Raw genomic sequence first — 22,677 nt, forward strand, 5'->3', positions numbered from 1 at the left:
ATGAGTTGGTTCTTTGCATCAGGCGGCCAAAGTATTGGAGTTTCAGCTTCTGCATCGGTCCTTCCAATGAACACTCAGGACTGATTTCCTTTAGGATGGACTGGTTGGATCTCCTTGCAGTACATTGGACTCTCATGAGTCTTCTCCAGCACCACAGTTCAAAAGCATCAATTCTTTGGCAGTCAACTTGCTTTATAGTCCAACTCTCATATCCATACATGACTACTGGAAAAAACATAGCTTCGACTGGCTGGACCTTTGTTGGCAAAGTCATGTACCTGCTTTTTAATATGCTGTCTAGGTTGGTCATAGCTTTTCTTCCAAGCAGCAAGCATCTGTTAATTTCATGGCTGCAGTCACCATCTGCAGTGATTTTGGAGCCCCCAGAAATCTCACTGTTTTCATTGTTTCCCCATGTATTTACCATGAAGTGATGGGAACGGGTGCCATGACCTTAGATTTCTGAATGTTGAGTTTTAAGCCAACTTTTTCACTGTCCTATTTCACTTTCATCAAGAGGCTCTTTAGTTCTTCTTCACTTTCTTCCATAAGGCCACCCTTATGGTGGTGTCATCTGCATATCTGAGGTTACTGATATTTCCCCCCGGCAGTCTTGATTCCAGCTTGTGCGTCTGCATATAAGTTAAATAAGCAGGGTGACAGCATGTAGCCTTGACGTACTCCTTTCCCTATTTAGAACCAGTCTGTTGTTCCATGTCCAATTCTAATTGTTGCTTCCTGATCTGCATACAGATTTCTCTGGAGGCAAGTCAGGTGGTCTGGTATTCCCATCTTTTTCAGAATTTTCCATAGTTTCTTGTGATCCACACAGTCAAATGAGGCACAAACTGGAATCAAGATTACTGGGAGAAATATCAATAACCTCAAATATGCAGATGACACCACCCTTATGGAAGAAAGTGAAGAAGAACTGAAGAGCCTCTTGATGAAAGTGAAAGAGGAGAGTGAAAGAGTTGGCTTAAGCTCAACATTCAGAAAACTTAAGATCATATCATCTGATCCCATCACTTCATGGCAAATAGAAGGGAAAGCAATGGAAACAGTGGCAGACTTTATCATTTTGGGCTCCATAATCACTGCAGATGGTGACTACAGCCATGAAATTAAAAGATGCTTACTCCTTGGAAGGAAAGTTATGACCAGCCTAGACAGCATATTAAAAAGCAGAGACATTACTTTGCCAACAAAGGTCCGTCTACTCAAGGCTATGGTTTTTCCAGTAGTCATGTATGGATGTGAGAGTTGGACTCTAAAGAACGCTGAGTTCCAAAGAATTGATGCTTTTGAACTGTGGTGTTGGAGAAGACTCTTGAGAGTCCATTGGACTACAAGGATATCCAGCCAGTCCATTCTAAAGGAGATCAGTCCTGGGTGTTCATTGGAAGGACTTATGTTGAAGCTGAAACTCTAATACTTTGGCCACCTCATGCGAAGAGCTGACTCATTTGAAAAGACCCTGATGCTAGGAGGGATTGGGGGCAGGAGGAGAAGGGGACGACAGAGGATGAGATGGTTGGATGGCATCACCGACTTGATGGACATGAGTTTGGGTAAACTCCAGAAGTTGGTGTTTGACAAGGAGGCCTGGTGTGTTGCAGTCCATGGGGTCACAAAGAGTTGGACACAACTGAGCCACTGAACTGAAATTTGCTGAACACAGTCAAAGGCTTTGGCATAGTCAATAAAGCAGAAATAGATGTTTTTTTGGAAGTCTCTTGCTTTTTTGATGATTCAGTGGATGTTTCCAATTTGGTTTCTGGTTCCTCTGCCTCTTCTAATTCCACTTGGACATCTGGAAGGTCACAGTTCACACTTGGAGTTCACGGTTCTGGCTTGGAGAATTTTGAGCATTACTTTGCTAGCGTGTGAGATGAGTGCAATTGTGTGGTAGTTTGAGCATTCTTTGGCCTTGCCTTTCTTTGGAATTGGAGTGAAAAATGACCTTTTCCAGTCCTGTGGCCACTACTGAGTTTTCCAAATTTGCTAGCATATTGAGTGCAGCACTTTGACAGCATCATCTTTTAAGATTTGAAATAGCTCAACTGGATTTCCATCTCCTCCACTAGCTTTGTTTGTAGTGATGCTTCCTAAGGCCCACTTGACTTCACATTCTAGGATGTCTGGCTCTAGATGAGTGATCATACCATCGTGATTATCTTGGTCATGAAAATCTTTTTTGTCCAGTTCTTCTGTGTATTCTTGCCACCCCTTCTTAATATCTTCTGCTTCTGTTAGGTCCAGACCATTTCTGTCCTTTATTTTGCCCGTCTTTGCATGAAATATTCCCTTGGTATCTCTTAATTTTGTTGAAGAGATCTCTCGCCTTTCCCATTCTATCATTTTCCTCTATTTCTTTGCATTGATCACTGAGGAAGGCTTTCTTATCTCTCCTTGCTATTCTTTGGAAGTCTAGAACTCATGTACACCCGTGGCGGATTCATGTTGATGTATGGCAAAACCAATACAGTATTATAAAGTAAAATAAATCAAAAAAAAAAGAAAAAAAAGATGTAACTAAATCCTTCAATAATTTTAGAAATTTAAAAAAAAAGGAACTCTGCATTCAAATGGGTGTGTCTTTCCTTTTCTCCTTTTCCTTTCACTTCTCTTCTTTTCTTAGCTACTTGTACGGCCTCCTCAGACAACCATTTTACTTCTTGCATTTTTTTTTTCTTGGGGATGGTCTTGATCCCTGTCTCCTATAAAATGTCACGAACCTCCATCCATAGTTCTTTAGGTAGTCTATCAGATCTAATCCTGTGAATCTATCTGTCACTTCCACTGTTTAATCGTATGCGATGTGATTGAGGTTATACCTGAATCATTAGCATGTAGAGTTAATCACTTCTAATGCCTTATCAGTCTGTTCTTGTCCCTCTGTTAAGTTTGGTGTTAGAAGTGGTAGTTATGGATGAAATCCCTCAGTGTAAAATAGGAAGGCTGAGAATTCAGCCAGTCTTGTAAAATCCAAAGAAAGTCCAGTTGGAATGCATTACGAAAGGAAGCTGTTGTAGACATTCTTGAGAAATGTTGGGAATGGTTGAATACATTTAGGGATAATTTGTGAAAGCACAGGAGTGGGAAAACTCTCTTGGTAGTTTGAGTCTACTTATTGTACAGAACATCGTTAATGTCTTAAGACAAATAAATTATATAAACATATAAGTGAGACTGCCCTGTGGATTTTCTTGTCTCATAATGCTTTTGTCTAGTTTTAATATATGAGTAGGGCTGGCCTCATAGAATAAGTTGGCAAGTATTTCCTCCTCCTAAGCATTCTGGAAGAGTTGTATAGCATTACTACTGTTTCTTCTTTAAATATTTGTACCATTCACCAGTGGAGTCACCTGGGCCTGGAGTTTACTTTATGGGAAGATTTAAACTATTGATTTGGTTTCTCTAATAAGTATAATGCCGTTCATGTTATGTTTCTTCTTGAGGGGGCTTTGGTAGTTTGTGTCTTTCAAATAATCTGTCCATCAGAAAGAATTGTGCAATTTAGTAATATAAAGTTATTTGTAATGTGCTTAATCGCTCAGTGGTGTCCAAGTCTTTGTGAGCCCATGGACTGTAGCCCGCCAGGGCTAGGTAGTATTCCCTTATTATTCTTTTTATTATTATTATTGTTGTTAGTATTCTTATTATTTCATTCCGTGTAATCCATAGTGATGCTTTTTCTCTGCTGATATTGACACTTATATCATTCTTGATTTTCATAGTTTGTGTTTTTTCTCTTTTTTGCCTAAGGAGTCTGATTAGAGACTTACACATTTTATTGATCCTTTAAAAGAACCAATCTTTTGTCATTGATTATTTTCTTCTCTCTTTCTTGGTTTTCTGTGTCATTGATTTTTACTTTGATTTTATTTCTTTTCTTTTGCTTACTTTCGGTTTAATTTGCTGTTATTTTTTCCTGACTTTTTAAAGTGGAAGCTGAATTTTTGGTAGGAGACCTTCTCTCTTTACCACTAATATAGGTGTTTAGTGCTACAAATTTCCTTCTAAGTACTAATTTAACTGCATTCCACAATTTTTATATGTTCTGGTTTTATTTGTATTCAGTTCAAAATACCTCCTAACTTTTTTCCTCAGACCCATGGGTTACTTAGAAGTGTATTGTTTCATTTTCATATATTGGGAATGAAAAAAGATGTGTTATTGATTTCTAATTTAATTCCATTGTTGTCAGAGAATATACCTTTATGGGGCTTTCCTGATGGCTCAGCTAATAAAGAACCTGCTTACCAAGACGTGGGTTCAATCCCTGGGTCAGGAAGATCCCTGGAGAAGGAAATGGTATCTTGCTCCAGTGCTCTTGGCTGGAACATTCTGTGAACGGAGGAGCTTTGCAGGATACAGTCCATGGGGTCGCAAAGAGTCAGACATGACTGAGCATATGCCCAAACTTTCTATGATGTGAATCTGCTAAATTTATCATAGCTTGCTTTTTGGCCCATAGTATGCACTGTCTTTGTAAATGTGTATTCAGCTGTTGTTCTATTTATGGTCAGTTGTCTGATTCAAATATTCTATATCTTTACTGATTTTCCATCTACTTTCTTTATCAATTATTGAAAGGGAAGTGTTGAAATCTGTTTGTAATTGAGGATTTATGTATTTCTTGTTTTGGTTCTCTCAGTTTTTCTTTTGTATATTTCAAAGCTCTACTATTGTTCCAGAAACAATTAGGATAATTATGACCTCTTGATGAAATGATCTGGTGTAATGATGACCATTGCAAATGAAATGACCCTCCAAAAGAAAGTGAAAGTGTTAGGTGCTCAGGTGTGTCCTACTCTTTGCAACCCTGTGGTCTGTCCATGGAATTCTCCAGACAGGAATACTAGAGTGGGTTATTATTCCCTTCTCCAGGGGATCTTCCCGATCCAGGGATTGAACCCAGGTCTCCTGCATTGCAGGCAGGTTCTTTACCATCTGAGCTACCAGGGAAGCCCAACCATTGCAAATGAAATGACCCTCTATTATTCTATTAGTATCCTGTTAATGGAATTCTTTAGTATTCTCTTATTTTTTAAATTCTGATATCGACTTTGTCTGGTTTGATGTACTTTACCAATAATTCTGTCATTTTTGTAATTTCTCCTCTCATTATGGGTTATGTTTTCCTGATTTTTATTCAGGCCTATTATTTATGAATTAAATACCAGTTGTGAATTTTACCTTGTTGTGTTGTAGATATTTTTGTGTTCTGTAAATATGTTAATCTGTCGTTCTAGGACACAACTAAGTACCTTGGAAATAGTTTGATCCATGTGGATGGTGCTGTTAAGGTTTGTTAAGCAGGACCAGAGCAGCATTTAGTCTGATTTTTCCCCACTACTAAGGCAAAACCCTTCTGAGCACTCTAACCAGTGCTCGATGTATTATGAGATTGCTTTTTGCTGTGGTTATGTGAGCTCTGGGTATTGTACCCTGTAATTTGGTGGGGTGATTCTTTTACTGGCCTTGAATTGTTTTCTTAAGCTGGTCAGGTCTGAGCTGAAGGCTGCAGATCTCAGGAGCAATGCTTTCTCCCATCTGCTACTCGTCCCCTTGATCTGGTAGTACTTCAAGCTGTTTTCCCTATTGTAAGAGACCACTATGTTCCAGTCATATTTATTCTACCTGCCTGGAGCTCCAGAGTCTTCTGCGGCAGGGAGTTGGGGCGGTCGTTGGTGTCACCACTCTGTCCTGTCTCTCAGAGTTCACTGTTGTTCATTACTTGGTGTTTGAGCTCTTAAGATAGTTTTTTTCACATGTAGTATCTATTTTAAGTATTATTTATGTACAAGGGTAAGTCCAGTCCCTGTTACTCCATCTTGGTCAGAAGTTGAAATACACGGACTATTCAGTTTGGTTTTTGTTAAATGTTTGTTGTAATTTTCCCTTTCATTTTTCTGTCTGTTCTTGCTTTCTGCTGTGTTTGTGCTCATGCGTTCCCAGAGCCTTAGACTGTATGTGGTTGGTGAGGTTGGGCTGGCCTTCCGTCTGTCAGCCAGTGTCTTCCATGTTCCTGGCACCATATCTGATATGTGAATAGAAAGGTGACTGAGACCAGTGGCCTAGTCTCACAAAGCTGTAGGCGAGCAGGAACTCCAGTGTACGGAGGTACACAATGGAATCATGTTAACTTCCACATTTTAATGAAGTAGCATTCATAATGTTCTCTGTAATATGTGTCCTTTAAGAAAATAACTTTCTGAAAGATTGTGTCTGAAGCAGAATATGAGCCCAGTATTCAGTTTCATGCTTTAACATGGAAGCAGATAGGAACCTGCACTACTCATTTATAATTGGCTCCAGCTAAACAAGTTGAGTACTTAAGAGGAATTAAAAAAAAAAAAAAAGTGGAAAAGTATTTCCCTCGAATTAGGAAGAAAGTGTCCTACTTTTAGCATCGAGTTCTAATGTAACGTTTTCCTTTTCCTTTTTATTTCTGTCCTATATTTGAAGAACAGAAACAAATTTATTGAAGGTTTTTCCTGTAATTAGTTAAATAGGTTAGTCACCACAGAAACTTGCAGTGACTAAACCATGTTGTGTCTGCAACAAAGAGATAAGTAGTCTAGCTACAGGCTGTGTGCTCAGTTGTTCAGTTTTGTCCGACTCTTTGCAACCCTATAAACAGTAGCCCACTAGACTCCTCTGTCCATAGTATTTTCTAGGCAAGAACAAGGGAGTGGGTTGCCATTTCCTTCTCCTGGGGATCTTCCCGACCCAGGGATTGAACCTACGTCTCCTACATTTCAGGTGGATTCTTTACTGCTGCACCACCTGGGAAGCCCAGCTACAGGCTGCTATTACTCTACTGTGGATATTTGCTTCCTGTATGTAGAGAGGGCCTTTGATACCAATCTGGGATTGACATTAGGTTCATCAAGTAAGAACTGACATCGAGAAGAAAGATAGGTTGTGTCCATTGCTTGTTTTAAAAGTATACGTTATAGAACATTCCAGCCCATTAAATATTAGGCAGTATTTTATTAGCGCTGATTTAAATTTAACTCTTTGTTCATGACTTTAGAGAGTCAATGTACAGAGTAATAGGAAAAACCACTTTGTCACTTGAGTTCAGTGACAACAGTCATTCTCACAAGCTTTTAAGAAGTAACTAGGATTCTTTTCAATTTAAATGGAAAAAATAAGGTATCATTTATATTGTCATTTCCCCATATCATACATGTAAGGAAAATTAGCTATAAATATTTTAAAGAAAAAGTAATATGTATATTGTTTGCATACAATTTACAAAAGTGATTTTGGAAATAGAAAGTTAGGCAAAGTGGTATTAATCCATCTTGGGGAGAAAATAGCTAAATTGCAGACATTTTTTGTGTGTGTGGCATTTTTCTAATTTTAAGAATATAGATTAATGGATAAATTAGTGCATGTTTATGTTTAACTTATTAATAAAATGAAGAGTTTTGGTCTAGTGATTGTTTTCTCAAGGCATTTGAATTAAACAAAACTCTTACTGGATAAAGGTAATAAAAACTTGATAAAGTATACATTCCTCAGTTTTTTAGTAACTGTATTTTTTAGTAATATTTTTACTACTCCAAAATACTTACATTTTTCTTTGTATGTATTCAAGGTAATTTCTATATCTATATACTGAAATCTAACACTTTCACATCTTATTCATGATAAAATTGACATTGTGGCTTTATTTTTATTGTATTTTTATCTTAAAAAGTAACTCCAAATCCAAATATCTCTATTTTAATTCAGCTACGTACCTGTTTATTCTTTTTCTCAAAATTTAATACCTTGGTCTTTCTGCGCCATGAAGAAGAAAGCAAGATACATTCATGTTGCTCATTATTATTCCTTATTATCCTTCTTTTGTATATTTAGGTTCTTTCATAAAAATCAGATTGGAGATACAGTTTAAATTTTTAGAAATCTAAAAATTAGTTGGATTATGGCTAAATATCTTCTTTGTTCTCCTTATTCATTACTAGGTTCTTGACTTGTTAATATATATATTAAATGTTAGTTCAGTAAGAGGTGGCTTTTATGAAACATTATTTAGAATGCAAATTATCTTTAAGCTGAAGAATATTGAAAATAAAAGAACCAACTGAGTCTGAATTATTTACAGGCCAAGGGCTTAAAGGTTCTCTGCTCCAGCACAAATATTAAATTATGAAATGGGAATTTCAGTTTGCCATAAATCTGTCTGCCATAGCAGCTTAAAATAAAATAGTCTTACCCATCTAAAGCAACATCAATTTGCCAGTCTGTGCTTCATGTATCAAAGAGCGTTCTGTGAAAATATCAATATCATTGGTTAATATAAATGAAATTAATTTTTAAAGCTGGGCTAAAGGTTGACATCTGAAAAATTGCATTACTTTGCAGAAGAGAAATTTCTGTCTTCTAGTGAAATTTCAGGTCATGAGGGCAAGTAATTTTCACAATCTTCAATGGGAGTCAGTGAAATATGAACTTCATTGTCACCTAGCCCCAAAGCGATAAGATAAAATGAGCTGATACATCATTTGCTGTGGTTTTATCATCTCCCTCAGTAATTGGAAGAGAAAACATAAGAGTGTATGTGTTTGTGTGCTCCCTTCTCACCCCTCCCAGATGCCCCATCGTCCACACCCAGGCTAAAGCCGTTTTAGCCCAATCAATACAGAGGTCACACAGCATTTTATTTATATATTTTTAATTTTTCATACTGACTAAACTGCCAAATAGAACATTAGAGTAATGAATATGTTTAATTGAATTTGTCACCCATGAAAATGCTAAGGAGAATACTGCATCATAGTACCAGTAAGCAGGAGGAAATTTACTATATAGATGAAAAATATAAAATAAACTCATAAAAATTAATTTAAAACGTAATTTTCTTTTATATTCATAACTTTTATACTTTTATTGTCATTTTTTCCAAGTTTGTGGACAATGTGTATGTTCATAGATATATATTAAATAACAAAATTGCCATGTTAAAATTTCTACCAGAGTCAAGTATGTGCTATTTTTCAATTCAAAGAGACCACTAAGTTTTTTTAAAGAATTTATATTTAAATAATGGTGATGAAGAACATCCTTGAACTAACTGGTATTCAATATTAAAATAAATTTAGTGCTATGCTTTGATATCAAGTTTCAGAGAAAATTATGTGCAGCAAAATCTAAAAACTATGTTAATAGAGTGGTACAGCTTTAAAATACTTGATTACAATTACTTTCAACTATTTTGTTAAAATTGCAATTATTGTAAATAAAATATATTTGCACATGTGTTTAGTGGCAGATTGATAGACTATATTTAGACTAGTGCATTTTTTAACATGTATTTTCATTTTTTCAAATATTTGCCATTTTCCACATTAAGATATAATTCTTATGACTGATTTATAATTATGCTCATGAAAATGAGATATGAATATTTTCTAACTGTGGTATCATTGAATGATGGCTTGATTAGCTTATAGTTTATATACTAAGTTTAAAAAATTTTTTTGATGTTAAATATGTATCCATATATTTTGGAAATGATTTTGTTACGAAATTTTAAGTGCTATTATTTCTTTGTATTATTTGATTTTACTTTTGTTACTGAATTCTTCTGAAATTAGTATGGAATTCTCTGAAAGAGTAAAATCTCTCCAAAAATTTATGAATATTTGAGTCTAGGATATGCAGTGCTAGTTTTAAACATTAAGAATAGTGTTTTTAAAAACACTCTTTATTGATTCTACAGATGCAGGCTCTCAAATATTTTTTGTGATATTTTCCAATCACTTTTTAATATCTTTCCCTTTAAAATAATTTGAAAAAATTTAAAATTTATTGAGGGTAGAGTTTAAAAAGAAAGCCTTTTTTCTCTACTTAAATGGAACAAATATGGCTATGTTTTCAGAGACTACTTTAAAATCTATTTTTTGAACATACCTAATATTCAGTAAATAAGGGTATCATGTAATTGGGCAGTAAATAATACAGATTTTTTTTTTAATCCTTCCATGAGGATGAGAAAAGTGGAAGTGTTATTTGGATAAATTGTTTAGCTTTTCAAAATGAATCGTTAAAAATATTTTCTTTCTAGCCAATTAATGCAACAGGGTGAAGAAATTTTCACATATATTCATAGTATACTCTTTGAAGTGTAGGGGAAAAGGTAGGTTTATTTGGGCAAAATTCTTTTTCAGAGTCACAATTTTTAGATAGAATTTTAAAGAAAATATGTTTGATTTTTTAATATAAAAAACTATGCATTTTTATATGTGTGAGAGTATACATATAAATGATTTTTTTGTTCCTCGCTACAACCTTTCTTTAACATTTGACCAATAAACTATCTTTATTCAAATAAATTATTAAAAAATAAAGTTGAATTCACTAATAATAATACTAACGATATTGAAACAAGATGGAAAACATTCAAAGAGAGTGCTGAAGGCTGAAGCTTTCAAGCTATTCTAGACTTGGGGTCATAACTGCGGAGCAATGGTAATGATACGGTTTCCATAGTAACCGATTCATTGGAGGGCTAGACCTCTGTCTAGGGTGCTGTCAGTGTAAGTAGAGTTTCAGTGAACAGAAAGTCCCAAAGAAGGGTCTGCTTCTACCTAATCCAGTTTTAATTGAACTCTAGAGACTTTGAAGTGAAGCCTCAGACCAGGAATATACTATTCCAATAAGAAATAAACCTCTTCCTTAGCTAGGTCGCAGCTGCCTCTCAGTACTGACACCTTTTCCTAATGAATACTTTAAAGAAATGTTATTATATCAATTTCAGCTAGTAATTCTCTTAGTTAAGAGATTCTTTGTTTCTATTTTAAATCCCACTATCCTGATGTGAAGTAATTCATTGGTTGTTCTTTTTTAAGTCGGTCTAATTTTATCTGTAAGATTTTAAATGCTGATAGCTTTGGCAGTTTTTAAATAATTTTCTGTCTGTCTTCCTGTTTCTGTGTCTCTTCAGTTTTAAAACATTACTTTACCTGCTTACGTTTAACTCTGAAAACACACTGTCATCCATTCAGTATAATACCATTTACATCAGGTTTGCAAACATGTAGAACAATTCTGGATATTATTTGTAGATGTATATATATGGTAATGCTAAACCTCAAAACATGGATAGTAATTGGCTCTGATGAAGAAGGAAAATGGAATCAGGAAGGGTTGTATATGGGAATTTAAATATTATCTATTATACTTCATAAATTTTAAAAACCTATACAACAAAGTATAGTATAGCAAAGTATTAGTATTTTATAAGTTTCAGGGTGGTTCCATGGAGCTTATGTCATTTTCTGTCGTTTGGATTAAGTTTGACATTTGGTAATAAAACAAAGCTTAAAGGACCATGCCACTTGCTGTATTTTAAGTATATTTTAAAAATACCTATGTTACTTAGAGGAATGGGATATAAATGGAATATTTTCATTGATTGGAAAACTATTACATTAAAAATATTATAATAATGCTTTTAGTGTTCTTACTCCTCTTAGTAATTGAGATGTTCTAGAAAATACTAATAATTAAATCTTCAGATTGCATGACCGTGATCTTGCAATGATTGGCTGTCACCGTATTAAGCAACACGTCTTATTACATAGCTCTATAGATTTAAGAGGTAGAATTTTCAGACCAGTGTGTGATATTTTTAGTATATGACAGAGCTTAGAGCCTAAAGCTTTGGTGTTTATTCTTGTTTGATTTTCCTCTTTCACTTTTAACACAAGTACAGGGAAAAAAATGTAGTTGATTAAAATTTCGGACCAGTTCTAGTTTAACAGATGTTTGAACTCTCTTAGAAATGTGACAGTGTATCATATAAGTAGGCTCTGGACAGTTTAGACTAGACAACCTGGGAGGAGGCCAGACTTTGCTACTAGCTTTCCAAGGGACTTCCTACTAAGTATTTAAATTGTTTGAGTCTCATTTTCTTCAGAAATGGTAGATAGATTGCACCAGAAGTGTTACAGAACATATATTGGATTCTCTATTACTTGATAAGTTAAAAATGGCAAACACAAACACCACTGGGAACTAGGCAGATAATAGTAAATAAGTGAGTGTGTAGAGATTGCTTGAAAATGGAGAGTGCCTTTCAGTGATGCTGTGTGGCGTATATAGACCTAGGCTTGACAGATGCTCCATTTTTCCCCTGAGGAGCCATAGATCTGACTGTTTTTATAAATTACCCTTTTCTCAAGTGTTTTCAACCAGTTGAAAATTTGGGGAAATATAATATGGCCCAAACAAAATTAATGTGGATCATATATGGAGTTTTGGTTGCCGTTCGTTCACTCATTTAATTATTCAAAAATTTCTCCTTTGTGTAAGACTGTTATAGAAGACGAACATAGAGTACATTTAAAACCTTTGTTTCAGTAGAACTTAGATTCCAGTATTTTAGTGCTGAAGAGAGGAAGAGAAGCGAGGAAATAATGTAATTTCTGGTGGTAATAAATGTTACGCAGGAAATCTGATGAGTTTGGGATGGGATGAGGTGATCGTGGCAGAAGTGGGGTTAGATCCTGTGGCTTCTCTAACGAGGTGACATTTGAGCAGATATCTGAATGTGAGGATAAGCCAGCCACGTTAAGATCTGGGAGAACAGTCTGAGCAGAGGAGAAAGCACATATAAAGACCCTGATGGAGAGTGAGTTGGGCTCATCAGACAATCCCAGCTATAAGGCTTTATAAGCAGTTATGAAGAACTTCAGTGTTTATTGGGATTCCCAGGTGCCGCTAGCAGTAGAGAACCTGCCTGCCAATAAGGAGATGTAGGAGATGCCAGGCTCAATCCCTGGGTCGGGAAGGTCCCCTGGAGAAGGGAATGGCAGCCCACTCCAGTATTCTTGCCCGGAGAATCCCATGGACAGAGGAGCCTGGCGGGCTGCAGTCCGTAGCGTTGCACAGGGTTGGACACGTCTAAAGCGACTGCGCAGCACTGAGTTTACTGGGCATGTATTGTGGAGCCACTGTGTGGTATTAAGTACACAGGAGGTACGATCTGATTTATATTTGAAAAGCTATCTTCTCTGACTCCTCTGGTTGTAGTAGATTCTCCAGGTAAGGTTAGAAGGAGAGAGACCAGTCAGGAGGCTGCTGCAAACTCTGGAGCCTCGGACCTACTGGTTATGGTGAGAGAAAGGGGTACAAGTGACACTCGGTTAGAAAAAATCTTGAGTAGTATCCATATTTTGTCCTCTTTTCTGTTAGTCTCTCTTGATCTTACTTACATAGGTATTGATTGTATGAAAGAGTTTGAAGGATTTTCTTTCTCACCTGTTTTAAAACTGAAAGTGTAATTAGTTGTTTGGAATTTTGAATTGTTGTTTGGTTTTTCAGAAAATACTGAACCTAGGGGTTGTGCCCATTCTTTCATTTCTAGACGCTGTGGTACCAGAAATAGAATATTTTCTGTAGAAAAATCTAAATACATATTTAGTGAATTAACTAATGTTGCCCTCTTTAAAAAAGGACAACAGAAACCCTGTATTTTGCATTAAGTATCATAGATTTTTTATAATTAAGATCTAGAAAATGGAAATATAAAGTGGACAGCATTTATGTAGGATAAATTCTTAACATTCATTATTTTTCCTCTTTACTTATCCCATTTTTGTCCTTACAATGCAATATCATATACAAATGTCATTTTATTTGTATTTTTTAATGGTGGTTACTTTTGAGAGATTTATCTTAGTTGTTTAACTTAATTTGCTTTCATGAATTTTCATCAGTGTTTGATAGCACATCCATCTCATTTTATTTATTAATATTCTGTGAAGTACTAGTGTGGAGAAATTCCAAATCTGGTTTTCCTTTAACACCTTCATAATTAAGCTTTTGAAATGAACTTTTTAAAAAACAAAGCTTGAATAACAAAGCAACAAAGTGGCTTAGTACTAAAGACAGGATTACTTTGAGTTTGCAAAGAATTCTAAGCCATTGCGTCTGTCACATGGGATGACAAGAATTTGTAACAAGTTACTCTGACAACCACCTACTCCATAGAGAGATTATGCTGAGTTCATTCGCAGGTTTGTGTTTAGCTTCAATGACAAAATGATGCTTAACCTCTTATACAGTCGGTCTTTGTGCTTTCTGAATGAGTGACTGTTGCCTTAACAGTGACCCTATTACTGTGATTTTTTGAACTTATGAACTTAAATTTGTAATTTTAGAGTATATAAAAGGTATTTTTGGATATATTATATGAAACTGAATTTTATATGTGATCTATAAGCATGTAGGACATTCTTTTGAGGTCTTTCTTCTTTTTATAGTTTATCTAATATTGTATTTCTATAATATGACTCAAAATTCAATCAGTAATGCTATATGTATTTCCTGGAAAGCAATAGATGACATCATTGCCTTAAAAAGCCCCCAAATATAAAATAGATGTGCTACAGTTTTGTTCTGCTGTTTCATTTAAACATCTTTTTCATGAATTGCAATCTAGTTTTTAGATCACAATTATTATTGCAATTACTCCAAATTATTTCAGTAACTGTTTATTCATTTCTTAGAAATTATTTTTCTTAATGAGCACTTCTGTGTTTTAATTGGGGGAAAGAACAGAAAGATTCCATAATACTTACTGAGGATTCTCTTTTTCTTCACTAGATCCTGGCATATACAGAAGGGCTGCATGGGAAATGGCTGTTCTCAGAGATACGATCGATCTTTTCTCGTCGTTATCTTTTGCAAAATACAGCCCTGGAGATCTTTATGGCAAACAGAGGTGAGATGATGTTGCAGATGTATGTTGTTACAGAGCTAACCTCCATCTCCCTAAGATTTCATTTTGAACATACCATACTGTTTCCATTCCGTATTGTTTCCATTTGGATAGAATTGTGCAGCCTACTCTGCATTACTGACCTCTTTTTTGAACTACGTGCATCTTCATAGTTTACACCCCTTTGGTTTTTCTTAGAATTATCTCCAGTATCTTATTTTTCTGGCCAAATCACAGATTAGTGCAGGACTTTATAAATATGGGGGATAAGAACCCATTTAATCAGTTGTCGAGTTTTGGTATCCTCAGCAGTGCTCTGATGCTTAAACTCCTTCTGGAAGGTGGCTGTGTTTCAAGAGGGGAGAGGGTAATCAAATAATTCATACATTTATTTAATTTTTTTGTCTAATCTATTGCCATTTATAAAGAACCGTCAGAAGATGGTACTGAACTGTCCTGGTTGCTTTGTATTACCTCATTCTTCAAAGAACTAAAATTCAATTTGTGGGTTTAGAATTGAGCTTGGTGAAATTCATTAAGATTAGAAGGAGGGACAAGGTGAACTTGAAGGGAAAGCATTCTGGGGTATGAGTGGAGGTTTACAAGTAAGAATATGTAAAATCTTGTGATTTATTGTACATGCTTATTTTATTTAAGTAGATTTTTAAGTTTTCATATTTTCTCTTTCTATACTCTACAAGTTTTCATTTAAAAATCTGCACATAATGTATATTCCACGCATACTTTCTTTTTTTAATGAAATCATGTGTCTTTAGGGAATACAGATTTCTTTAGGAAAAGATGTTTTTCCTTTCATATTTGGTTTTCTTCTACACACTTGCCACTCTTTCTAATGTAAACATTATTCTTTCAGGTGAATAATTGAGTGAATGTTTTACACTTTAGTTCAGTCTACATTCTTTCCTGCTTTAAAATTTCTTAAGCATCTTTGCTGTGAATCTCTGTGTGTTTTTCTATTGCCTTTTCGTTATGGCCTTGGTCACCTGCCATAATTTTTTTTAATTTCAGGACTAACCAAAGTACTATCTTCTAAATTCTCTGCCATGATTTTATGACTTTGTTATTGTCATACTTTTTAAGGATAAAATTTTGTACATCACTGTCATAAATTAAAATTTATATACTGAGTGTATTCATGTATATGATGTACAGTTTGATATCTGCAGTTATATATAATGTCCTCAAAGTATGTAATTATTCAAATAGAAATGATTAAAAAACATTTGATTATTGACCATGGAGGAAAAAATTTTCTTCAGGTCACGCATTGTTCTGGATTATGTGAACATACAAAGCATAAACAAAAAGCACTGTTATATGTTTATATATTTCCATAAACTACAAGAAAATACAAGAATTTGTATAAATTACAAGAGAATATTTTTTAAGTTGTTGATGATTAGAAGTAAATACAACTCACAATTTAGTAGCTATAGGTTAAGTATATTAGATTGTTAAATATATAATCTTAAATTTTTTATAGAAATTTATAGGTATATTTTTAACTTGCCAAAATTCATCTTTGTAAATTCAGAATTGTAGCTAGATAAAATCTCAACTTCGTGTCACATTAATGCAACAATATCATCTCTGGCATATTAATGCTTAAACTTCATATATACGATGATAAAACTAATACTATAAAACTTCTATTGAGTAGATACCTGGACTAAGAGTAAGCATTTTACTGTACCAAGAAATCCATTTTTCAGAAAGGCATTTATATTTCATTCTGACTTTTAAAAATTATTTTTCCTAGTTGCTATAATGTTCAACTTCCCAGACCCTGCAACAGTAAAGAAAGTGGTTAACTATCTACCTCGTGTTGGCATTGGAACCAGTTTTGGATTGCCTCAAACCAGGTACGGTTTTATATGAAAAAAATATGGAGATAATCTGTAATATTTTTCTAATTTGTTTTGAAATGCATGGCCTTCTGTTTTATGCTTCATTGTAAATGGTGTTTGTTAGTCTATTTTGAGTCAACTGAATTTCTGTCCGAAGAAGCTCAAAAAAGAGAAACAAGTGTAAATGAAACTAATCTGAAAATAGAAAGCAATAAAGTCAGAACATCAGTGAAAAGGGAAACAAAAACAATAAAGAAAAATCAATGCAATGAAAAATTATTTCTCTGAAAAGATTAATAAGAGTAATAAATATCTATATAAGGCTTATGACAAAAGACACAAAATACCAATATCAGAGAAGGAATATCACTACAGATCCTATAGATATTTTAAAAATAAGGAAATATTATGAACAAATTTAGAAGGCAATGGCACCCCACTCCATTACTCTTGCCTGGAAAATCCCATGGATGGAGGAGCCTGGTAGGCTGTAGTCCATGGGGTTGCTAAGTCGGACTCGACTGAGCAACTTCACTTTCACTTTTCATTATCATGCATTGGAGAAGGAAATGGCAACCCACTCCAGTGTTCTTGCCTGGAGAATCCCATGGACGGAGGAGCCTGGTGGGCTGCCGTCAATGGGGTCGCACAGAGTCGGACACGACTGGGGTGACGTAGCAGCAGCAGCAGCAGACAACTTAAGTGAATCGGCAGATTCATGAAAGATACAAACTGTAAAATCTCACTAATGAAAGTGAATAGCTTTAATAACTTTACTGAGGAAATTGGATTTGCAGCTTAAAACCTTCTAACAGAGAAAATACCTAGCTCAAATGGTTTCACTGGCAAATTTTATCAAATGTTTAATGAAGTGACAGAATTTCTCGGAAAACTCTTACAGATAATAGAAAAGAAGGATAAATTTCCCAAGTAATCCTGTAAACCAGCATTACCTGAATTCCAAATCCACAAAAAGGCTTTTCCAGAAAGGAAATTAAAGACCATCTTGATTAAAAATGAAAAAGTGAAACTATCTTTATTAGTATATATACTTAATGTGCAATTACTGAGGAAACTGCAAAAATTTTCAAAAAGGAAAAAAGCTGTTAGAACTCATAAACGATTTTGCAACAGACATACTTTTATTCTTATATAGCAATGAACAATTGGAAACTGAAATTAAAGTATGCTTTAAATAATATAAAAAATTAAATAACTATGGGTATATTTGCAAATATATTAAGAATTGTTCCCTGAAAACTACAAACACAGTTTAGGGAATGAAAGAAACCTAAAAATGGAACATTGTACTATACCATGTTCATGAATTGGAAGACTCAATGTAAGAAAGATGTTAGTTTTCTGCAAACAGATCTGTAGGTTCAAAGCAAGCCTATCCAAAATTCTAGAAGACTGTTTTGGAGAAATTGACAAGCTGATTCTAAAATTTAAGTGGAAATGCAAATATCTAGAATTGCTAGGACGATTTTGAAATAGAAAAAATTGAAGGACTTTATCTGATTTCAAGACTTACTATAAAATTACATTCATGGTAGAGTTTCATATTTTTGTAAAATAGACTTATAGAGCAATGGAATATGATATTGTCCAGAAATAGGCCCATCCATAAATGAGCAATTTGATTTTCAACAAAGGTATCAAGATATGTTGATGGGAAAAGATAGTTTTTTCAACAAAAAAAGAGAAACAAAAAGACAAACCAAAAAAAAAAAGCCTTCATCACCCTTTTTCTCAAAATGTAACATATTAACTAAAAATGTAACATAAGTTAACTCAAATTAACTCAAGTATAAATAACCTAAGCATAAGTGCTAAAGTATAACTTCTTAAAGAAAACAGAGGAGAGAAATCTTTGTGACCTTGTGTTAGGCAGAGACTTCTTAAATAAGATTTTAAGAAACCACTTATTGGCATTTCATATTAAAAACATTTCATTTTAAAAGATACTCAAGAAAATGAAAAGGTATGTTATAGACTGGGTTGAAATATTGGTACAACTTATACGTGATAAAGGATTTATATAAAGGATATGTAAGAAACTTCCATTTAATTATAAGACAAGCAGTGTGTTTGAAAAAATAGAAGATTTGAGCAGATACATCAGCAAAGACTAGATATAAATAGCAAGCACATGGAAAGATACCAAACATCATTAGTCATCAAGGAAATGATGATTCCATTTGAAAACCACGGTGAGATCCCGTGGCACACCTATTAGAATGACTTCTTAAAAAATGGTAACAAGAACTAATAAGAATGCAGAGTAATTGGAACTTCACATATGATGGGAAAGTAAGCAGTTTTGGAGTTTCATATTATTAACCATACAGTTACCATACCTCCCAGTTCAATTCAGTTGCTCAGGGGTGTTCAACTCTTTGCGACCGCATGGACTGCAGCACGCCAGGCTTCCATGTCCATCACCAACTCCTGGAGTTTACTCAAATTCATGTCCATTGAGTCGGTGATGCCATCCAGCCATCTCATCCTCTGTCGTCCCCTTCTCCTCTTGCCCCCAATCTCTCCCAGCATCAGGGTTTTTTCCAATGAGTTAGCTCTTCACATTAGGTGGCCAGAGTATTGGAATTTCAGCTTCAGCATCAGTCCTTCCAATGAACACGCAGGACTGATCTCCATTTGAATGGACTGGCTGAATCTCCTTGCAGTCCAAGGGACTCTCAAGTGTCTTCTCCAACACCACAGATCAAAAGCATCAATTGGTGCTCAGCTTTCTTTGTAGTCCGACTCTCACATCCATACATGACCACTGAAAAAACCATAGCCTTGACTAGATGGATCTTTGTTGGCAAAGTAATGTCTTTGCTTTTCAATATGCTGTCTAGGTTAGGCATAGCTTTTCTTCCAAGGAGCAAGCATCTTTTTTTTTTTTTGCATCTTTTAATTTCATGGCTGCAGTCACCATCTGCAGTGATTTTGGAGCCCCTCAAAATAAAGTCTGACACTGTTTCCACTGTTCCCCATCTACTTGCCATGAAGTGTTGGGACCGGATGCCAGAATCTTAGTTTTCTGAATGTTGAGCTTTAAGCCAACTTTTTCACTCTCCTCTTTCACTTTCATCAAGAGGCTCTTCACTTCCTCTTCACTTTCTGCCGTAAGGGTGGTGTCATCTGCATATCTGAGGTTATTGATATTTCTCCCGGCAATCTTGAGTGCAGCTTGTGCTTCTTCCAGCCCAGCGTTTCTCATGATGTACTCTGCATATAAGTTAAATAAGCAGGGTGACAATATACATCGTTGACGTACTCCTTTTCCTATTTGGAACTAGTCTGTTGTTCCATGTCAGTTCTAACTGTTGCTTCCTGACCTGCATACAGATTTCTCAAGAGGCAAGTCAGGTGGTCTAGTATACCCATCTCCTTCAGAATTTTCCACAGTTTATTGTGATCCACACAGTCAAAGGCTTTGGCATAGTCAATAAAGCAGAAATAGATGTTTTTCTGGAACTTGTTTGCTTTTTTTGATGATCCAGCAGATGTTGACAGTTTGATCTCTGGTTCCTAAAACCAGCTTAAACATCTGAAAGTTCATGGTTTACGTATTGTTGAAGCCTGGCTTGGAGACTTTTGAGCATTACTTTGCTAGTGTGTGAGATGAGTGCAATTGTGTGGTAGTTTGAGCATTCTTTGGCATTGCCTTTCTATGAAAACTGACCTTTTCCAGTCCTGTGGCCACTGCTGAGTTTTCCAAATTTGCTGACATATTGAGTGACGTACTTTCACAGCATCATCTTTTAGGTTAGGCGAAATAGCTAATTAGATGAAATAGCTAAACTGGAATTGCATCACCTCCACTTGTAGTGATGCTTCCTAAGGCCCACTTGACTTCTCATTCCAGGATGTCTGGCTTTTGGTAAGTGATCACACCATTGTGATTATCTGGCTCATGAAGGTTTCTTTTGTATAGTTCTTCTGTGTATTCTTGCCACCTTTTCTTAATATTTTTTGCTTCTGTTGGTCCATATCATTTCTGTCCTTTATTGAGCCCATCTTTGCACGAAATGTTCCCTTGGTATCTCTAATTTTCTTGAAGAGATCTCTAGTGTTTCCCATTGTATTGTTTTCCTCTATTTGTTTGCATTGATCACTGTGGAAGGCTTTCTTATATCTCCTTGCTATTCTTTGGAACTCTGCGTTCAAATAGGTATATCTTTCCTTTTCTCCTTTGCTTTTCCGGTCTCTTCTTTTCACAGCTATTTTAAGGCCTCCTCAGATATCCATTTTGCTTTTTAGCATTTCTTTTCCTTGGGGATGGTCTTGATCCCCGTCTCCTGTACAATGTCACAAACTTTCATCCATAGTTCATCAGGCACTCTATCAGATCTAGTCCTGTAAATCTATTTCTTATTCCACTGTGTAATCGTAAGGGATTTGTTTTATGTCATACCTGAATCGTTTAGTGGTTTTCCCTACTTTCTTCAAATTAAGTCTGAATTTGTCAGTAAGGAGTTCATGATCTGAGCGACACTCAGCTTCTGGTCTTATTTTTGCTGGCTGTATAGAGCTTTTCCACCTTTGGCTGCAAAGAATATAATCAGTCTGATTTTGGTGTTGACCATCTGGTAATGTCCATGTGTAGAGTCTTCTCTTGTGTTGTTGGAAGAGGGTGTTTGCTATGAGCAGTGCGTTCTGTTGGCTAAACTCTATTAGTCTTTGCCCTGCTTCATTCTGTACTCCAAGGCCAAATTTGCCTGTTAATCCAGGTGTTTCTTGACTTCCTACTTTTTCATTCCAGTTGCCTATAATGAAAAGGACATCTTTTTTGGGTGTTCTAGAAGGTCTTGTAGGTCTTCATAAAACCGTTCAACTTCAGCTTCTTCAGCATTACTGGTCAGGGCATAGGCTTGGATTACCATGATATTGAATGGTTTGCCTTGGAAACAAATAAAGATCATTGTTTTTGAGATTGCATCTAAGTACTGTATTTCAGACTCTTTTGTTGACTATGATGGCTACTCCATTTCTTCTGAGGGATTCCTGCCCGCAGTAGTAGATATAATGGTCATCTGAGTTAAAACCACCCATTCCAGTCCATTTTAGTTCACTGATTCCTAGAATGTCAATGTTCACTCTTGTTAACTCCTGTTTGACCACTTGCAATTTGCTTTGATTCATGGACCTAACATTCCAGGTTCCTGTGCAATATTGTCTTTACAGCTTTGAAACTTGTTTCTATCACAAGTCACATCTACAGCTGGGTGTAGTTTTTGCTTTGGCTCCGTCTCTTCATTCTTTCTGGAGTTATTTCTCCACTGATCTCCAGTAGCATATTGGGCACCTACGACCTGGGGAGTTCATCTTTCAGTATTCTATCTTTTTATCTTTTCATACTGCTCATGGGGTTGTCAAGGTAAGAATACTGAAGTGGTTTGCCATTCCATTCTCCAGTGGACCACATTTTGTCCGAACTCTCTGCTATGACCCGTCTGTCTTGGGTGGCCCTACATGGCATGGCTCATAGTTTCACTGAGTTAGACAAGGCTGTGGTCCAGGTGATTAGACTGGTTAGTTTTCTGTGGTTGTGGTTTTCAGTCTGTCTGCCCGCTGATGGAGAAAAATAAGTGGATTAGGGAAGATTCCTGATTGCAAAGACTGACTGAGGGGGAAACTGGGTCTTGTTCTTACACGTGGGGCCATGCTCAGTAAATTTTTAATCCTATTTTCTGTTGATGGGTGGAGCTGTGTTCCCCCTCTGCTATTTACCTGGGACCAAACTGATGGAGGTAATGAAGATAATGTGGCCCTCTTTCAGAAGACCCCATGCATGAACTGTCTCCTGGTAGTATCACTCAGAGGCATTTACCCTAGAGTAATGAAAATATGTGTATCCATACAGTGACCTATTCACAAATGTTGATTCAGCTATGAACAGAAAATTGGGACTAGCCAACATGGTCATCTACTCGTGAGTGGACGGATTATGGTATGTTCATCCGTACAACAGGATGTACTACTCAGCAATAAAGAGGAGCAATCTCCAATATACAGAACAATATGAATGAATTTTAAAAGTATGATGGTATC

At 35.6% G+C, this 22,677-nt stretch overlaps 1 protein-coding gene across 1 annotated transcript in view; it reads left to right on the forward strand.

Annotated features, from left to right (window-relative positions):
* LRBA (LPS responsive beige-like anchor protein) overlaps positions 1-22,677 on the forward strand; it is a 746,329-nt gene that overhangs the window by 504,939 nt on the left and 218,713 nt on the right. Inside the window, exons 41-42 of the mRNA XM_068990001.1 lie at positions 14,632-14,749; positions 16,527-16,629. Of these exons, the coding sequence (XP_068846102.1) occupies positions 14,632-14,749; positions 16,527-16,629 (221 nt within the window). The remainder of the gene's footprint in view (positions 1-14,631; positions 14,750-16,526; positions 16,630-22,677) is intronic.

Source organism: Capricornis sumatraensis, chromosome 17 (genome assembly GCF_032405125.1).
Source record: "Capricornis sumatraensis isolate serow.1 chromosome 17, serow.2, whole genome shotgun sequence".
Classification (NCBI taxonomy): domain Eukaryota; kingdom Metazoa; phylum Chordata; class Mammalia; order Artiodactyla; family Bovidae; genus Capricornis; species Capricornis sumatraensis.